Genomic DNA, 20194 nt, shown 5'->3' with positions numbered 1-20194 from the left:
AAGCTGCCCCGGCTGAACAGAGGGGGACCTCAATGAAGAAAAGCCTCCAGCAGACGGTCCTGTGTTTTGCAGATGTAATTGCCTAAGGTCATCTGCACTATAGATGCTCTTGACTGTGTCTAGATCTGTTCCAGGGCTCTCAGTACTCCCTTTCACATATTCAACTTTTGGTATCCCCTGAGGAGATGACGCGAATTTGGACTGACTGCCTCTGGCTCTCAAATCATCCACCTTAGCATCCTTACCTTGACATAGCACAGGCTGCATGGAAACTTGCTTTTCTTTTGTCTTTCCCCATGCCTGCTGCAGGTCTGTCAGCTCCCCACAAGCACGCTTCATTTCACCGCTCACTGTTGGGCTGCCTGTGCCATTCAGGACAGGTAGAAGTGAATCTTCAGAAACTACCAGAGATGGTTTATTTTCTAGCTCTGACTTCAGAGTCCTTGATGTTGCTGAAATGCTCTTGCCAGGATCTGGGTTTGTAGGTGAATTACGGGACAATGGTGTTTTCTTCCCCAGAAGTTTAGGGGAGAGCTGTGGTGAAACAGAAGCCCTTTTCTGATCAGCCCCACTGACTTTGGTAGGATTAATGCCAGAAGTATCCAAATTTGCCTTTGCTTTACTTTTGATGGTGAACCCTCTTAGCTTTGGTCCTGCTTTGGCTTTCTGATTATTTAAAAGGGTGTCCATTATACTTTTTTGTGCCATTCCTTTAGACTCCTGACAGGATTTTTTCTGTGAGGATGGGCTGTGCGGTACTGCAGCTCCTTTGCAGTGATTTGTGCCTGAGCTTTGGACTTTTCCATTTGAAGTCCTTCCTGAAGCCACAGAGTTAGTTTTCTCATTTTTCCCTGCCAAGTCATGAGTTGTATTAGCCTTTGGATCTTTAGATCTGGCGGGAGAGGGAGACCTGAGTGATATTGCTTTTGTTAATGATGCATTCATGTGATCGCTATCTGGTTTAGACAAGTTGGACAAACTGTTGGTTTCTTTCTTCACTAAACAATAACTAACAGCATGATTACAGTCGTCAACAACCGTTTCGCTTTCAGATTTGGATTTCTGCTCATCATGACATCCTTCTTTCTCAAGCAAGTTGTTGTCCAAGCCATTGACATTTCTAGCAGAGCAAAAGCTTCTATTTTTGCAATACAGAGAACCTTCCTCTTCAGTGGATTCACAGCCTTTCGTATGTCCGTTACTGTTCCCCAAACATATCTGTTCTTCTGTACTTAAGGCACCATTGTTACAGAAAGAGTAAACTTCAGAGATAGTGACTGAATTCTTTAGGATGTCTTTTTCTGGCAGGAAAACCGAGGAAGGAGAACACAAATATGCAGAAGACACATCTGAACACTGTGAGGGACATGGAGTGGGACCACCATGATCTTCTAAGCCTAGTTTGTTGATGCTTGTCTCCAGTGACCCACACAACACACAGCCCTCAGTTTGCCCAACTTTGCCACCGTAAGGGGACAGAGAGGATGAGCTTGTTGCAGACGCAAGATGCTGCTCCTGTGCGGGCTTTTGCAGCTCGTTGTTCACGCAACAAATCTCAATTTGCTCCTCATCTGACTCTGTTACAATACAGGATGCAGGGGTGTCAGCAGCAGCGCACGGCCCAAGCAACACCTCGTTAGCACTGTCGAAGATTTCCGTGACAGACTCTGCATCTGAGTGAGAATCCTCTGCAGCCCCGTACATAGACTTTGGAAACAGGTCGCTTCTTTTACCTTCCAGAGAGTTTGCTGCAGGCAACTCATCCTCATTTAAACTGCTAAAATTCCTAGAATAGTTATTTAAAGAGTTTTTATTCACAGTAAAAAGTTTGCCTGTGTTAATGGAGTCCAACACAGACAGCCCCAAAACCCCTTGTGCATTAGCTCCACAATTCACATTTTTTTCCAGCGGCTCCTCCTTGGCTGCTCGTGGCTCAGATCCAGGACAGCCTTCGTCAGTCCCACAGCAGCACATCGTGGTGTACTCATCTCGGAGGGGGCTTTCTGCTCGCGATGGGGTGCGTGAAGCCCTGCTCTCAGGAGCACTCATTTGGCTGAGCAAGTCATCGATATCAGTGACAGGGATGGCAGAGTTGTCCTCGGTGCGGCTGCTTCTCATGGTACCTCTTTGCACGTCTTTGCTCGTGGCATCAGGTGGCAGTGTTGTTCTCTCCAGCGCACCGCTGCTGCCAGCGTTCTGCAAACCTGCTCCTTCTCGCTTCTCAGCGCTTAGCTCTTCCTCAGTTGCGAGGATGCTGTTGGCATCGGCTGGATTTTGACTGTCTCCCCCTGGAGTCAGGATGAAGTTTGTAAACCTGCTGACAGCTGCATCATGATAAAAATAAATAAGAAGCAGAATCCTGTCAGGTACAGGGGGTGATACACAAAACACAAGGCTTTATTACAAACACAAGACACCCACGTAGTGAGACTACATGTTTTCCTCTTGCTCTGTGCTCCTCCTCTTCTGTAACAGTGTTTACAACCACTCAAAATAATCATAACCCTGTGTATTAGAGCAGCACACAGGAGGGACCAATCCATTTATCCAAGGTGAGTAGTCATGATCTGCGTTAATTCTCATCTTTCTCATATCAGCAGTCAAGCAGTCAACTACCAAAGTGTCAGTGTGCAGTAAGTTAGGCTGAGCAGTACTGCTTCTCACTACTTGTTTGATCAAAGATGTCTCCAACAGATTGCAGAGAGTACACAAAGCCCTGGCATAGCAAACAAAAGTGAAGGGATAACACAGTGACAAGCTGTGCATAAATAACTTGACTGACCATCTCGGCACTTTTGCAGGTGTTTAATGTGACATGCATGGGTGATGTTGTATGTACATTAAGCATGGGAGCTGTACAGGATTTCTGGCACAGACCTTTCCTTGCTTCCAATACATATTTAACCCACTCCTGGGCAACACACTGACCTGCCTGTCACTGCTGCACTTTGACACATTCCTCCAAAATCTTCTCCAAATCTTCAGTTCTCAGCACTTCACCCTAAGCATCTGCTCACACCTTTCTAAATTGCTTCTGGGACACACCCCACCATTCAGACTTCCTTCCAGAGGCCAGTTATTATCAGATGAGGCCCAGAAAGTGCACAGAGCAGGCGGGGTGTATTCACAGTCAACATCCTTTCCTGTTCATTCAAATGTGCCAGCACACCTCTCTAATCCTTGCACTAACCTGTGGAATTATCCACAACACTCAGTCCAGGCACCTGTTTTAAGAACGCAGATTCCTCCTTGGGTCAACAAAGAGGAAGAGCAATCTGAAGCAGCCAGGTTAGGATTTGACGTACTGCCCTGCTTCAGCCCTGCAGCACACCCTGAGGAAACACTCTTCTCTGCCGGTGGGGCAGCATGAGGGGAAGGCAGAAGAGTTGTCTGATAAAGGAGTGCCAGTATGCCCCTTACGCCAATGTCATTAGCTTGCAAAAGCCACAGCAATTGAAGGAAACGAGAACAGGACTCTGCCAAGCCAGAATTCCTTAAAGAACAACTGGAACCAAACCATCTGGAAGCACTTTAGGTTCCCAGGTATTAAGAGGTACACAAAGAAGATCATAAGCTAGAACGAAGTAAAATATTATGTTCTTCCTGAATCTGAAAAGTACGCTTTTCTTTTACAAACGCTCATTTCCACACCACGTAATTTGTACAGTCCGTGGGGATGCATATATTGCTGTAGCAGCATAAATTAGCCCTGAGCAGAAACTAAGGATGTATCGAATATTTCAATTCAAACTAGAAAACTTTTTATAAGAAACATGAAAATAAACATTTTTATAAGATTTTAGTCTTCTTTGGTTTTGTGTTTCATCTTTTTGCACAGTAGACAATTCTGACATGAAAGGGAAGGAGAGAAGAGAGGGGAGAGAAAGGGGAGAGAGAGGGGACAGAGGGGAGGGGGGAAGAGAAAGGTTATTATCCTACTGTCCTCCACTCATAAAAACATTATTTAAACTTCAAATTTCAGACAGACAGATGTGACTATAAAGGGTGAATGTTTTTTACTAAACAGGCACAACTTGTTAGGACACGGTCACTGTCATATCAGTGCCAGGTCTGCATGACATGACTCAGATCTCTGCAAATGCTGGCAGGAGGAACACAATGTAAGTGGAGGCTTTTAATGCTTCACACAGGAGTAGGTTTGCTCCCCTCACTCTGGTGCTAGGGAAGACTCCTAAGCCTTGTTTGGTAATAAGCGATTTGCCTAGCTCAGCAATGCAGACACAATGTACCCCCTTTTTTTCTCTCTGAATCGAAGCAGGAAGCTGGGGCAGCAGGAGATCAGATCCAGCTGACCCAAGAGAATTTTCTTCACTGGTACTCAGAATAAACAGTACAAAAGCAAAACTACTCTCACCTGGTGCTGCTTTCTGGATCTCCAGTGTTACAGATGTGGGAAGACACTGCATAAGCAAGCAGATTTCCTCGTACGTCATTTTACTGACTGGGATACTGTTGATGGTGGTAATCTCATCTCCTACAGCCATCTTGCCCATTGATCCCTGATGTAATGATAGATTCAAGTAAATTATAAACACACATGAGAAGCCCTGCCACAGGGGCAAAGATTGCAGGGAAACAATTAATAGCTTATGAGCAACATTTCCTATTTCACATGACTGTAGAGCACAGGTGCTGTCAGTTTGCCAACATGTAAATAAAGAGCAGACTGCGCTTTTGCCAGAAGTGGAATTAATGATCAATCTTAAACAGGAAGGTCAAAAGAGCTGCTGGTTTCTCTGAGAGATGAGTATCAGGATGAAGGACGTAGCCCTCTTCATTCAGATGAATTGTGATGAATCAGACCTAGTTTCTTCAGGACTGCAACACTGTCTATCATTTTTGCATTTCATGTACGAATTATATTCCTGGTCACAACCTCCCATTAGACCAATGGCACTCTCCTAAGCAACTAAATCAGACAGGGACTGAGCTCTTAAGGTAAAAGCCTTCTAAACACCACACACTAAGTCAGAGAAAAAGGCAGGAACAGAATCTAATCCCCAGCTCTTGCAGCCCAATTCAAACTGCTACAACACACCCCCTTCTTATGCTCGTGGCCACTAACTAGATTAACAATGCCACATCCAGTTTTGTACACTAGAGTATCCTCCTTCCTCTACCTTCATTTTTGCACCTAGGTCAGCAATTCCACATCCAGCATGAAGCAAATATCCTCACTACTCTGTGCGTGTATGAGATGCAGAAGAGCAATGTGTTACTGAGTTATTCACCATGGCGCTTGGCAAACCTAGCCAGTACCTAAGGCCTTCTGGTATCAGATTTGCACAACACAGGAATACACATATATAAAATTATGGGGCATAAAAAACATTTTTACCACCAGGATTTATTTATTTTGTCTTTGCCCCTGGTAAGAAGAAAGGAAACAAAAGAACAGTATTTCCCCTAAACTGTGGGCATGAGTCTACTTCAGCAGAACTACCTCTTGACTTTTTTTAGTTTTGAATCAACCAGGATGCACTTCTGAATCAGAAACATTTCATTTAACAGCTGCTTCATTAAAATACGGGATGAGAAGTTTTGCGCAGCAGAGACAAATATCTCCCCTGCACTTTGATTAATAATAATAATAGTAATACCCGCAAAGTGAAAACAAATCACAACAAGGTAACTCAAATTTAAAAATTACCATTTCTGCTGCTCCACCTGGCCGCAGCCCTGTGACAACAACCTTCAAGGGCATGGCCTGGATTTCCAAGTCCAGGCCGAATGACTCATGCTCATTGCGAACCAGAGTGACTATTTCACCCTGGACCTGCCCGGCCCCATCGGGTGCTTCACATTTCTTGCTATGACGGAGCGTCCTTGCAACAGGCTTGTTGTAAGAGCCATGCTCCTCTGTCTTCTGCCTCTGAAGGCTTCGGCACTCAGTGCTCATCATGCTTTTCACTCGTGTGACTGCTCTGTGCTCAAGTTTTGGTGATCTCTTAGATTCGAGTTGTGCTTCCCGGAGCTCCTTCAAACTGAGGCTGGCAAGACGAACTTCGGGCACACTTGAGTAATCAAATGCTATGATGGGGAAGAAAGGAGAATCAATTTGTTCCAGCGTGCGATCTGCAGACTCCACAGAATTGCTGAAGACAGGGGAAGATGTCTCCGTGCTACTGTATCTAGGTGACTCGCTGTCCTGGCTCTCATCATCGATTTCTACAGATGAGGTTGTAATGACAATGGAAGTATCCTCCTGGCTCTTGGCCCTCTGGCTTCTTTGCAGGTGGGAACTTTCATCATCATCACTAACATCACCATCATAGAAAACAACCCTCCTCTGCCGATGGAAGGGACTGCGGCCAGATTTGGGGCTGTCACTGAGGATGCCAGGTCGTACAGACTCCACATGTTTGTTGTGAAGGCCAGATGATCTCCCGCTACTTGGAGAAGCCAGACCATTTGCTTTTGTCACTCCTGCTTCTCTAGTGGCTAGGAGGCAAAAAAACAAACAAAAAAAGAGTTATTCTTCAATTGCATTTATAGATCATTTTTAATATCACCTATATACATCTGACTGCAGCAAAGTACATGTGGCTCTGGTTGCATGGGAAGCTTAAGCCCTTTTCACTGAGCAAAAAGCAGTTTTTTCATGTTCTCTCTCTAACTACAGCAAACAGCAAGAGAGATGGCAGATAGCTCTACAGTTCATGGGTAAAGCCTGAGATCAGCCCATCACACATACGGTTCTATTTTCAGTTTATTTCTAATTACGACTATGGCCCAAAGAAGAAAGGAATGCAGATTCATGTGTGTATTTTACTTCTTTAAAGTAAAATTTCTTTTACGCTTTGCTTAAATCTATGCTGAAGATGGCCTGCATCAACTCAGAGAGTCAAAAACGCTTTCCTGAACAAAGAAATTTTGAAATTAAAGACTAATAAATCCAAGAACCCTTATCACAGCCTTCTTAGAAACCACTGTATCTTATTTTGTATAAAATTTTTTTGTTTTGCTTTGTTTTGTGGGTATTTTAAACCATAAACATGCTATTAAGCAGTAAATAATGAATTCCCAGACAAAAATAAGCTGTAGACAAAGACATTACTTTACGAGCACAGGAAAGGCAGAGCAAGTGTATTATGTTTTGAATTTCAGATCAAGTGCATGTTAGTAAGGAAATGTATGATTCTTTCAGTCAGTCATTATAAGGAGAGAGACAGATATGCACAATATCTGATTTCAAATTGAACATTTGATTGTTTTTACACTCTTATATGTGACATTTTGAAATTATGTATTTGAGATAGCTACGAACACTTTCATTTAAATGTAATCAATCAGATGATTATCAGTCATTTGAAAAAAACCTGCAGTGCTGTCAATCTAGTTTCAGCCAAACCAATCAAATAAAGTCATTTTCACATATCAGAGGAGCAATTTGGACAAAATACCATGGAAACAGGCATTTATGTCCATTGTTGTGAACCCCTTCCGTTTTCCAGAAATTCGTATCATCAGCACTGGCTTGCATTACACTGCTTGGCATTTTGTACCCCCGCAGGAATCACAGTAGCTCTCCTATAAAGCAAATGAGTGCTCAGTGACTCTCCTCTCACTAGCCAAATGACCAAATACATTTCTTTTGCTTACTCAGGTTGCCAGGGAGAAGAGATCCATCATCCAACAAACTATTCCTGTTCTTCTGACGGAGGTGCTCTTCACTGCAGGAGCCGGTTACAGCATCAGAAAACGGGAGCTGGGTCGTACCATCGTGCGAGAAGTACTGGGAAAGCTCTGCCTCAGAGCTGACAGATCCCTGCTGAAAAAAAGTGAGCCTGGTGACCAGCTGTCATCAACGCTTAAAGCCCCTGTCTGCATGCAAGCACCACAAAATCCACTTGCATTGCCATGTCAGTAAAGGAAGTTTAAGGCCAATTTTAAAAATAGAGGACTTGGCAGCATATTGAGAACCAAACTGTCAAACCCGGATGGCTGAAATGCCGCACATCGATACATTTTTAGCCAGTATAATAAATAAAAAAGATTACAAATCCCACTACTTTGCAGGTGTGGTTCAATGCAGAAACAAGGGAAGAAACTATTCACCTGCTTAATTCCCTTTACACACCTTCCCAGCTCAGAGACAGGAGGGGTTTGTACCTCTGGATGCAGTTTGTATGGCTGCTTTGGCTTTCCCAGGAAAACCTGAGACCTTTCAACTGCAATGGCTATAGAGACAGAATTGCTTAGGCCACAGGCTCCGGTCTCTCCTGCTAACTTCGTCTCCGTGCTCCACAGAGCAGGTGACTTCGAGATGGCAGGAGCTGGGAGCCCACAGCTTTATCTGCCTGGCTCTCTGCATCACTCCCAAGAGCTACAGCCACACAGCTGAACAGGAGCTTGCTGCTGTCACGATTTAAACACAAGACATAAGAAACAAACCCTTCTAAGGAGCCCATGTGACAGTGAGGGTGCAAAGAGCTTTGATTTTGAACTCCTTGACCAAGTAAGAGCTTCAGTAGAAGCCAAATTTGAAGCAGATGTGCTTTTTTTTTTTTTTAATTGCATCTAATCATTTTACCCGGCTTGCTGGCTCCAGGAAACGCTTCATAGTCCAGCTGAGGGGAGACGAGGTCTCTACTTGTTTGGTCTTCACACTAGGAGATGGACTTTTTTGTACAGCTCCTGTTAGAAATGGCTTAGTTAAGATTCCAAAACTCAAAGTTGTGGCTATATAAATCCAAATAAGCAAATAAGTTGTGGATATATAAATCCAAATAAGCTCTTCATCCACGTTCTGAGCTGGGAGCTGCATTTAGTCTCACTTATTTGTTATCTGAATTGCTTTCCCAAAGTGACACTATTTAACATACCAGAAACTCTCCCTTAGATTGGGTAAAACATTTTCAAAGGGACTTGTTGCACCAGCCAGGACTAGGACAGCTACGAACAAGAGGTGAACAGGAGATGGTCTTCCTCACCTGCTGGAGCATGCTGCTATAATAAGGTGCAACCTTGAAAGACAAATTAGCAGCCACTGGCAAAGTCCACTTCAAAAGAGGTCTTAGCTTATACAGATATAAAGAGGATAATCACAAATCTAGCACTTCTGCCTGAAAGTCATCCTACTAGTCACTGTCACTGCTAAGAGTTTGCTTTAATAGGGAAGATTTTAGGAAGTGCTAAGTTTGGAGCTCAAAAAAATCACGCAAGTAGCAGAGCACACATTCTGACATGAACCTGAAGATCAACATGGAGTTAAAACACAACAGTCCAGTATGCAACAACTGGACTTTTTCCAAATGAGTACAATATATTATTTGGTTTGTTGGGGGGGTTTTTGCCACCTACATGGGTAAGTGTACACAGATGGGAGTTGATTCCTCCTGGTCTTTCCCTACTTGAACGCTGTGCTTCCCATTCATCTTGAAGACAGAATAGAGGAACCTCCTTTTGGCAACCCTGCTTACAACAAAGTAAGTAACTTGAGCTGTAGACTTGATCCTTCTGAACTGGATGTTTTTCTCAAAAATTCTGCAGTGATTACACCCCCTAAACTGTACTGGTGTTTCGAAAGCCCTCAAAATACTGATGCTGGGAAACCTAAGAGCATGTCCTTAACCTTTCATGCATCTGGAAAAGGACACGCATTAGAAGACAACACACAACTACCTGTGACGTGAGAGGAGCTGGCATCCTTGCTCTCTCGATGGGTTGTACGTGCGATTGCCTCATCCATCTCCTGCTCAGAAACCTAAAGACACGAGATCAAACTGGGTAGATGAAGTGAAGAAGGAAGTCTGTTTATCATTACAAATACATTATTAGTTTTGGATATGCTACTCCTTTTAAAGATTCAGTAAAGAAGACCTAGTTGAGAGCTCGTAAGTCCTGGTTCCCCGATTCAGACTCCCTCCGTGCCACTCTCCTGATGAAATCAGGAGGCAGAAGCCTCCTGAAGACTTTATGAAGACCACATTCAAGTGCCACATTAGGCAAACAAAAGAGCATCAGACTTAAAGAAATCAAATTAAGCTTTTACAGCACAATTTTAACTCAATTAAATGCTGTACATTGATTTATTGAGAAAATATTACTTTAAAATAGACAAAAAGTGCTTTATACAAGCATAGGTCAGCAACAGAAGATATTCTACACTTAACCTACTGAAGAGTAACAGACATCCTGAGATATTAGCTGTGTTTTAAATTTCAATTTCTCCTTGCTTTAAAAAATCCAATTGATAATTAATGTTCCTCTGGTTTAAGAATAAATATAGGTTTACCGTATTTTGTCCTGAATTACTGCCATGCACTTAATTCTCATTACTGAAAAACTCCATATAATTTTAGAACAGGAGCAACTAGTCTGCAGGAATATAGATTTAAAAACAGAAAGCAAGTTAATTCTGTCAAAAATAATGTCTCTGCACATCACTTTCCGTGAATTTAAATTCATCATAAATAAAGATTAGAAACTTGAATCTTTCTGAACCATGAAGATTTGAAAGATTTCTAAGCAAACTCAGCAGTTCAAACATAGTTTAAATGCCACATTCACTCACAATAACAAGAAGAAAGAAAATTTTGTGGTATTTCTCTTGGAAGTACATGAAAACACTGAAGTGAACATATTCAGCAACAAAACATGCTGTGGACTTTTGTGTCATAAAATGAGACATTAAGTATAAAAATTTCCAAAACAACATGAGCCTTTGTAGAAATACATCTCTGTTTTCAGCCTGTGGCATGATGACCTTGCAGCAAAATGAAAGCCTCTGGGCTCCCGGGGCACGGAGAGTTCCTAGAGGACACGGACTAAGCCCTGAGAGTATGCTTCAGGTCCTTTACTCAAACCTCTGGGTACAAGGTGTCCCAAGAGTAAAATTAGGTGTTTAAAAATAAACAAAAATCAACACTTCTGCAAACTCTGCCAGTTTTGATTTTTAGCATCCTCTATTCTTCAGGCAGATCAAACTGGAGAGGAACAAGCTAATTTCCAACTACAATTTGCAGGCTGGGATATTCTTAAGAGCAAATAAAATGAAATACCCTATACACTTCTGTAGATGCCTGAGTGCTGTCAGAAAAAGAGTGACAGTGACATAATGATAAATATTGGCCAGCATATGGACAATCCTTCAGAGGTCCAGCTATGAGGTATTGTGGATTCAACACTGCCTGGAGGAAAAAATGCTTTAGGGTCTCTCCAGCTCAACTTTTACCTTTCCTAGTGTTTTTTGGCAAAGGATTTGTTGTCACTTTAAATATCACTTATGGAAAACTGTAATAAGACCCATTTAATAGTTTCCCTCTGTTACTGAGTAACAGCAAGCAGTTAGCTTAACTCAGTTCATCTTCTCAGCTCATACCTGGTTAGGTGACTCATTGGCTTTCAGGCTGCCACTACAGCAAGATGAAGAGGGATGAGAGAGGGCAGGCACAACTCCATGGAGCTTTTATTTCATGCTACCTACAGACTCCCCAAAAACTCCATATGCCTTAATAATGCAATCAAATTGAACCATCGTGATGGTTCAGCACAGCACACAGACTCCCCAGGAGTACTATTATCTTAGGCTATAAGCCCAGTTTTTACTGTCTCCACACTTACCTTTAACTAACAGATCCATAGACTTTCTTTTTTTTTTGAGCATCACAAGGCCTTGTGGCAATGACGATAAACTCCGGATAGCAGACCCTTATTTGTCTATTGTTTGTATATTTGATTTAGCAAAAAATATGCAATTAAGATTAAAATAAGAAACCTGAGTTCTCCTAGATATGGAGATTTATTAAGGCCTCCATTTGTAGTTACGAGTTCAAAAGTCAGAGCTCTCTGGACCCACTAATGCTAATATTTTTACAGCTTCATTCCTGTTTAAACAGGAAGGTTTTGTACACTCACGAAATTCTTTGAAATACTGAAATAAAAGGAGTTGTTACTCCTTATACCTTGGTTAAGAGGCTTTTACCTTCTAACATCAATTTTCAAAAACTGCTTGAAATAGTTATTTTGTAAACACAGCATTACTTCCAAATTCTCCACACGCAGATTTCACAGTGGAAGTAGTATATTCCAGTTTCTCATATTTTAATTCCTGAAGGAAAATGTTGATCTTTGGACAAAGATCTTTTACTTTTTTAAAAACAGTATTCCTACTACTTTTTTAGAGTTGATCAGTTCAATCTGTTGATATTTATATTCCTGGCCTTAAATTATACTCTACTCAAAGACACACTAACTACAAAGTAACTTTCACGAGGAAAAAGATTTGTGCATGTTTGCATTGCCACTTGGTCCAAGTACTGAGAAAGATGGGAACAGTTCACTCAAGCAGTTCCAGGAAAATTGCATTTGATCAGTGGGTGTCTAAGTGAAAAGCAGCAGGGACAGTCCAGCATTGCTACAGCTTACGAAACTGGAAGGCATCATTACAATCCTGCCTTCTTGCACAACACAGGCCGTAGAGAGAAAAATCCGATATTCTTCATTTGCTGCTCTCCCGACAGCGCCAGATGAAAACAACGCAGATACACTAACACATTTTCTCCTCACCTTTGGGTTAGGATGCCGACTAATGATCAGGCTGACTGGACCTGGACCACATTCGCTCAGGATGGCGTAGGCTTCACTTAGCGCCGCGTGTCGCAGACTCACCGAATCCGCCTCCAGGATCTGGTCACCTCGACTGCAGAGAGACACAGAGCCAGTTAATCCCAACTGCATTCTACAAAAACATTTGGGCTTTCTACTGACAGCCAAGGCTTTCCAAAGATACAAGTGTCTGGAAAAGGTCTAGCTTGCAAAGAAGCCAGTTTTGCTCTCACTCCCAGTGACGTGAATGTTCTGTTCACTTCGGGAGGCAAGTCAAGAGATTCCTTCTGCACTTACGGTCAGTGCTACAAACCCTATTAAATCAACAGAGAAACTGGTTGCATTTGAACCAGGGTGAAAGCAAACTCCAATTTCAGCTCTGCATTCAGATACTTCTTGATTGTTGAGAACAGAAGAGTAAAAATTAGATTCAGATGGGCTGTTCCTTCCCAACATATTGAATTACTTAACACAAACACTGATAAGAAATTCATGGTTTAGATACGAGTTTATGAAATGACTGACTCCAGGAAAAAATTGAGCACGATAAGCCTGTATTTGCTTCAGATTAACATATAGAACCCATTAAAAAGAAAAAAAAAGAAGAAAAAAAAATCTCCCTTCTGAAAGGAAAACACAGATCGCTTAGTTTTGTTTTCCCAATTTCTTAACTCTTGCTCATGGTGCTCAGACATCTGGAACTATTCAAAAGAAGAGATCATCAACTAGGGATATCATTAAAGCATTTGAGGTGTTGGAGCATGTCCAAAGAAGAGCAACAAAGCTAGTGAAGGGTTTAGAGCACAAGTTGTATGAGGAGTAGGTGAGGGAACTGGGGGCTGTTCAGTCTGGAAAAACGGAGGCTGAGGGGAGACCTTATTGCTCTCTACAGGTACCTGAAAGGAGGTTGTAGCGAGGGGGGGGTCAGTCTCATCTCTCAAATAACAAGCAACAGGACAACAGGAAACAGCCTCAAGTTGTGCCAGGGGAGGTTTAGACTGGGTATTAGGAAAAATTGCTTAACCGAAAGGGTTGTCAAGCACTGGAACAGGCTGCCCAGGAAGTGGTGGAGTCACTACCCCTGGCAGTATTTAAAAGTCATGATGAGATGTTTAGAGACATGGTTTAGTGGCAGATCTGGCAGTGCTAGGTTAACAGTTGATCTTAAAGGTCTTTTCCAACCTAAACGACTCTAAGATTCTGCATAATCACTAAAGTATTTGCTTTAAATAGACACTCTGAAATAATCTACTACGGCTGACTTACCTTGGGCTACTTGTGACAACGGAAATGAGTTTGAATTGAGAGTCCATACACCAAAGCAAAACAGCAATTGCGTATGGCAGCCTTCAGCATCTTGTACTTCTAGTGCAGGCTCACGAAAGCGAAGGGTGGCCTATGGGTTGTGTAATCATGCTGCTGCCCTGCCCATCTTTTAGATTTACAGAGCTATTAGAAACTATACAATGGGTTCACTTACATGGGCGCATGATTGAGAGGGGGAGCTCTGATACAGAGTAGCTGGATTCAAATCTCTCCTGGTATTGAAAAACCAGTACTTGATTAACGAAGCTTTCCAAAAAATCAAAACCATCCTGTAAGTTTTGGCTAACAGAGCCATAAATCGCTGAAGGGACAACAGAAGCAAAGTCTCGAAGAAGTAAGCTAAAAATCTGGGAAGTATGCCTGTATATAATCAATCACTCAAACCTAATAAACGATACAGCTGTTACATACAGACACAACTGGCACTGCAATCTTTTCCAAAGAGCCTTACAAGAAAGCATAAACACTGTCTCCTACAGATACTTCTACATGGTAGGAACTTGCAATGCTTTTGGCAGGGATGCTACCATAAAACTATCTTCTTCCCTTATTCCGAAAAAGCAAATTGCTCTATCGCAGTTTTCCTGGTGAGGAAGTAAACCGAAGGCACTCTCCACCCATGTGAAAGGAAGGCATTTGCTCAGCCTCTTCGCATCAGTGCTCATGCCACATGTCCAGTGCAGATCACGCAGTCCCAGTGGGTCCTCAGTAGAGCCTCCCCTTGCGAGCAACGCTCCCAGCACCCATCAGCATTTATGCAGAAACCCAGAAAGGCAGAAGATTTCTCCCAATGTTTTTTAAAAAGGAAGCCTCCAGGAGAGAAATGGCAAACAACTTCCTGTCGTTCAAGCCAATGTAAAGCACAAGAGAACTCTAGGAATGATTGCCTCTCTGTCTTACAGCTCCTTAAAGACATTCAAACTCCATGACACGGTAAATGAGACAGGCAGGTCAGCCTGCAGCGATTCTGCCAGACAGACAGTGAGGGCAGAAAAGCACTGCTGCAGCCATGGGCACAGTCAGCTGCAAGAACATCTCCCCCAGCTCTTTTTAAGAGAGTTTCAGGTGACTGAGTTTTTAGCAGAGATCTGCAAATTTCCTCCCAATCTCGGGTCTCTGGCTGCAGCTTTGAAAAAAAAGACATGAGGCTGCACTTCTTTCTGCTCTGCTTTCTCAAAGGGTGCTATTAGGCTCAGCTTTCTGTATAGAGAATTAAAAGAAAGCCTCAAACCTTAATGATCTTGCTGCTTCCAGCACACAAAGTAATGTTTCCTGGGTATTTAATACTGCTTTGGAATGTCTTTGTTCAAATGTTTTCTTTTTGGTGAATTTTTCAAGTATAAATCCCCTCCCTGCTATATCAACCAATTGGTGAAAAAAAAGTCATAATTTTATTGTAAAACCACATCAGCATGTTTCTGCTTTAACTAACCTTAATCTGCCATCCATTTTAGCCACTGATCCTGGGGCCAGGCTGTGAATGTATATCCCTGGAGAACTGTTTTCCAGCGTGAGACAACAGGCACCAATGCCGAGCCCAACCCCTGGCTCTGTAAAAAACAAAAAGTACAAAGAAAAGCAGCAGATTGTAATCACACAGGACACACAAGTGTTTTTGTTCCCACATCCCATCTGAGACCAAGACTCCTGTATTGTTTCAGGACTGGCCTTAGGTGAAGTCAGTCAGGAAGCCAAGACCAACAGTGGAAATCAAGACTGAAAATATCTGATCCTGACTGTTTTCTGAGATCCATCACTCCCAGCACATTTTCTGTGTGCCGTGGGAACTGCCTGGAAATGTCGCACAAGGTCTGATCTGGTCCAAGGCACAAAGGAGTGGGGGCAGCAATCCAACAAAGATGTCACTTAAAAGTATTGCGGAAAACGTGAGCACAGAAGATGCTGCCAACTGCAATGCTCCCTTTTGTTAAACATCTGCATGGCATTCCTCAGCAAAGAGGCCACCCATTATGGCTGGTTCAACGATTACTTCTGCTTGCTTTCACCTTCGCTTTCTTTCAGGCATTTCTGAAGTAGGAATTGCTGGACATCTTACCTTCTCTCTCCAGATTTTTAATCCAACCTTTATACAAGCATATTTTAAGCCTTTAAAAAAGGCATATTTGTCTCATCCTATATAGCACATGCTCTAAGCTTACCTTGCGCAATTACTGATAGCGAGAGCAGTCCTCAAGCAGGAGTTCAAGCAGCCCATCTGGACAATTCTGAGCACTCTGCACAGTCTTGCACTCCCCAGAACTGCCCTTTACGAGGATGATGCAGCCATTCTGGCTGTCAAGAGGCTGATTCACATTTTGCCCGGTATCTCACAGCCTCCCTCCTTCAGCAGCGTGAACACTGACTGCTGCCCATACGAATCTGCTGACTCTGGAGCAGCAAGATGTGAAAGATGACCTCTTCTGAAGCTTTTACACTACTTTTTTTTCCCTCCATCCTGTGGTTCAACTTCAGAGGGACTTGGGTAGGTGCGCTGGACATTAGACTCTATTCCTAAAATCTCCCTTAGTAAGCTGGGATTTGTTCTCCAAGCCCATATCAAGGGACACTCGCCTTTATTAAGCGTTACATCCATGATGATCCTGTCCTTTGGGCCAGGTCCTTTGCGGCTGGAGGAGCATCCATCCCCCTCGTCGGGGCCGGGGACCATCATGCCACCACTGGTGCTGGAGCTAGGGGAGCTGGAGCGGCTCAGCAAGGTGGGAGTCACACAGGGTGTGAGGCTGGGGCTGCGCAGCCGTGTGCGCACCGTCAGGGTCACCACACCTTTCTTGAGTTGCTGGAGAGACACCGGAGAACGCCAATAAGGCAACATGATACACCAACATTTGCCAGTAAACCTGCATACAGTAATTTGCCGAAGCAAAAGAATATCAAGCTGAGGGTATGAAATAGCACTGAATGAAGAGGGGCATCCATCCCCTCCCATACTAAATCTATGTTACCTTAAACCTCTGAATGGCCTCCTGGTGGGTCAGTCCTTGTAGAGACTCTCCATTAACTTCTAGGATTTCATCCCCTGGTAATTAGATACAAAAAATGAAGCCAGCAATATACAGACTATAAAGATGTAAAAGACCTGGCCTGTACGTAAGGCAACCCACTACTAAGAGTATTCCAGTCAACTGCTCAGTAAAAAGCCTTCCACTGTTCTCAGTTTATTTTCACTTGTCCTAATGCCTTTACAAGTTAACACCGATGAATTAGTGGAGTAAAGACTCTTCTTCAGGAGAGATCCTTAACTTGGAATTCTCATACTAACAAATAAGCTCAAAGCACTATGGACTTTAACTACAGTCTGAAAACAGATGCTTATAACATATAGTCCAAAAGGACTACAAAACTTTTTTTTTCCTAAGTATCAACAGGAGAAACCAGAATCTAAGTGAAACACCACAGCACATCACTCCAAAGCTTGTTCAGAAAAAAACTAACCTTGTATCCACATGCAAAAAGCAAACCTGTCCTTTTACTAAATGCTGGTGGATGGAGAAGCCCACACACTGTGACAGCAAATACCCTTCTTACCCCAACAAATATATCCCATCACATTTCTGCCTACTTCCAGACTCCGGATCTTACTACTTACACACAGCTGTGTTGATCTACCTTCATTTTATTAGAAGGAAGGTCAGCATGATCCAGATCCACTTTCTGCAATTTTTCTTGCATCTGTGCAAAATCTGATGGGGCGATGACATCAACCAAGTCTAACCCTTCACTGCTTTACTAGCTCCAGTAAATTAAAAAAAAAAAAAAAAGTTTGCTGGGTTTATGGGACAGCTGCTACTCATTGCCTTTCCACGGCAAGCGCACAACCCACGCTGCAGGGACACAAGCTTCCCTCTGGCAGCAAGAGTGAGAGTTGGCACCAAAAGCAGCCTCAAATACAACAAGTGTGATGAGATGTATAGAGGAGAATGATGATATGAGGAGAGAAGTAACACAGGAGCAGCTTGAAAGATGTAACACAGGAGCAGCTTTCTGTGGAAGAGAAGTAACAGAGCCCCAGCAAAAGAGTTGTAAACCATTGCTCTAAGCTCATGGTCACTTCGTATCTTCAACAGTGTGTAAGAGTCCATTTGTCTGGTACAGCACTCAGACCTGGGTGCAGACAGACACAGAGCAGGCTATATATCCAGCTCAGAGATCAAGACTGGAAAAGCAGTAATAAATTCAGGATAAATCTGCTTCTCTAACCAGCTGGGTGATCTTGCTGCCAATCCCATTCTTCCTCTTTCCTTTTTCTGGTTCTTACTCTTCCTTGTTGATTCATGTCAAAATCATACCAAGAGAGATCAGGAGAGTACAAGGGCACAAAACAGCCCCTCCCAAGCATGTCCCCTTGTATAACCCCTTCCTGGACCAGCATCTTTAAGCCAGATGTTAATTGGACAGATACATTTCACTGCTATCAGTGAAAGAATTGCAGCTTATGGCTTGGGCAAATAAAGTTCACAGAAGAGGAAGGGAAAAAAAACCAACCCAAACCATCATACTGTAGTTTCCCCTTCTTGACATGCAATATGATCAAGTTAATTGCTATGAATGATCTTCCCCAGGATGGACAAACAGGGTGTGTAACATCCTCCACAGCCTCTTGCTGATGGCCAGGTGCCTAAATAAAGTTATACTTAAATTTTTCAGCTAGACTGAAATAACATCCCACTCTGGTCCTTTATATCCAGTTGGATTCTCTTTACCATACCTTCTTTAAGCCTTCCATCAGCAGCCGCTGCTCCATTTGGGAATATAGTCTTCACAAAAATCCCCATGCGTCCGCGAGCAGAATCCTGACCTCCCACAATGCTGAATCCAAGACCCTACAGAAAAGGGAGAAGGCACACAGCTGGCACCTTAATCTGTTATCACCTATGTGAGAAAGACTGCCGATAACACACAAGACAAAGGAAACATGAAAACCTAAAAGCTCCTGATGAGTCACATTGCCATCTTACTCTCTGCTTGTATTTCCTCATTTACTTTTACTCTGATATCAACATACTTACCAGCTCAAAAAATAGTAGTAGCACCTGAAGCTGACATAGCAAAAATGCTATTTTGAGACTGTATTTTTTTTTAAAACACTGGGTCAATGGTTTTACATTGTCCTATTCCCATTTTAAAAACTGTTATACGTTGCTTCTAAATTGACAAACAGTAGATACCCACTCCTGACATCTATATCCAGGATTAACGGTAGTTTTCTCTGCTGCCACAGATCTTGCATTTCCTCAGGAAAAAGAAGAGCTTAAGACTATGACATAAGGTCAGTGCTGTAATGCCAGGAATGTAGCTGGAAGAAGGCTGATGTGGGGGGGCTGCCATGAACATGTACATTTTTAATTATTCTAGAGACATGTACCACATTGTATTTAAATAAATCTAGATCAATAGATTCCCCAGAGCTTCATGTGTTAGCTCTTGCCCCTGCACTGCCCTGTCTGCCTGCAGGACTGTCTCAGAAAGTTGATCAGGGAATGGATAAACACTGCACAATGAACCCCTCCCCCTTCTGTCGAGGTATTTCCCAGTTAAATCACTTCCTTGATCTGTTCTCTGCCCCTGCCCCTATCTCTCCTCTTGTCAATGCTGTACATGTATTTTACAGAATAAAGATAAAAGTCACTGACCAGGTCGACACGGGAAGCGGAAAACTGCTGTGCTTCAGTGATCTGAAGCCAGGGTTATTATTAGCACCTCGGGCAGTGCTCTCCAGCTGAGGGATGCTGCCAGGGCAGACACGAACATTGCGTTTACAACCTAGTACAACCACCAGCTCTTTTTGTTTTAGACTGTGAAATGTAAAGTAGCCTTCCACACTTACAAGCTTCTAGTATGTCTAATGTCTAATAAGACATTACTGATTTCTAGAAAGGAAGCATCCTAGCTCCCTTCTGCAACACAAAATATCTGTTTACTGTGCAATTATCTATGGAAAAGCAGCCTACAGAAAGCAGGAAGCTCCTGGCACTCGCCTGCATGGACACAGCTGTTCCCCCCACAGCCCTGTGGGCTGGGCTGGGAGAAATACAGCCGCAATGCACAGCACTTCCCACCTCAGCCCACCTTCTCAGAGAAGCGCTGCCACTCCACAGCAGAAAACCACCCCTTGCAGACCTACCTACAGAGTTAAAAACAAAGGAAAACACTTGGCTACCAGCCACGAACATGGCGACTCTCTGAAAACACTTTTCAAGTCCCAGGTCTGCATAAAGATAATAAAGCAAATGCTACTGCACTAATTGTACCAGTGCAACCTCTAAGAGATAGGATCACC

At 43.0% G+C, this 20194-nt stretch overlaps 1 protein-coding gene across 1 annotated transcript in view; it reads right to left on the bottom strand.

Moving 5' to 3' along the window:
- PDZD2 (PDZ domain containing 2) overlaps window positions 1-20194 on the bottom strand; it is a gene marked incomplete at both ends in the record, with an annotated part of 54128 nt that overhangs the window by 632 nt on the left and 33302 nt on the right. Inside the window, 12 exon segments of the mRNA XM_009877661.1 lie at window position 1; window positions 4-2324; window positions 4376-4520; window positions 5672-6462; window positions 7633-7789; window positions 8555-8658; window positions 9646-9727; window positions 12532-12664; window positions 15329-15446; window positions 16468-16693; window positions 16860-16933; window positions 18623-18737. The exon segment at window position 1 is cut by the window's left edge and continues 632 nt beyond it. Coding sequence (XP_009875963.1) covers window position 1; window positions 4-2324; window positions 4376-4520; window positions 5672-6462; window positions 7633-7789; window positions 8555-8658; window positions 9646-9727; window positions 12532-12664; window positions 15329-15446; window positions 16468-16693; window positions 16860-16933; window positions 18623-18737 — 4267 coding nt within the window.

The sequence above is a fragment of the Apaloderma vittatum genome, unplaced genomic scaffold, assembly GCF_000703405.1.
Source record: "Apaloderma vittatum isolate BGI_N311 unplaced genomic scaffold, ASM70340v1 scaffold16331, whole genome shotgun sequence".
Taxonomy (NCBI): domain Eukaryota; kingdom Metazoa; phylum Chordata; class Aves; order Trogoniformes; family Trogonidae; genus Apaloderma; species Apaloderma vittatum.
Note: the sequence above shows the minus strand (reverse complement) of the source record. Positions and strands in the feature narration are given on the sequence as shown.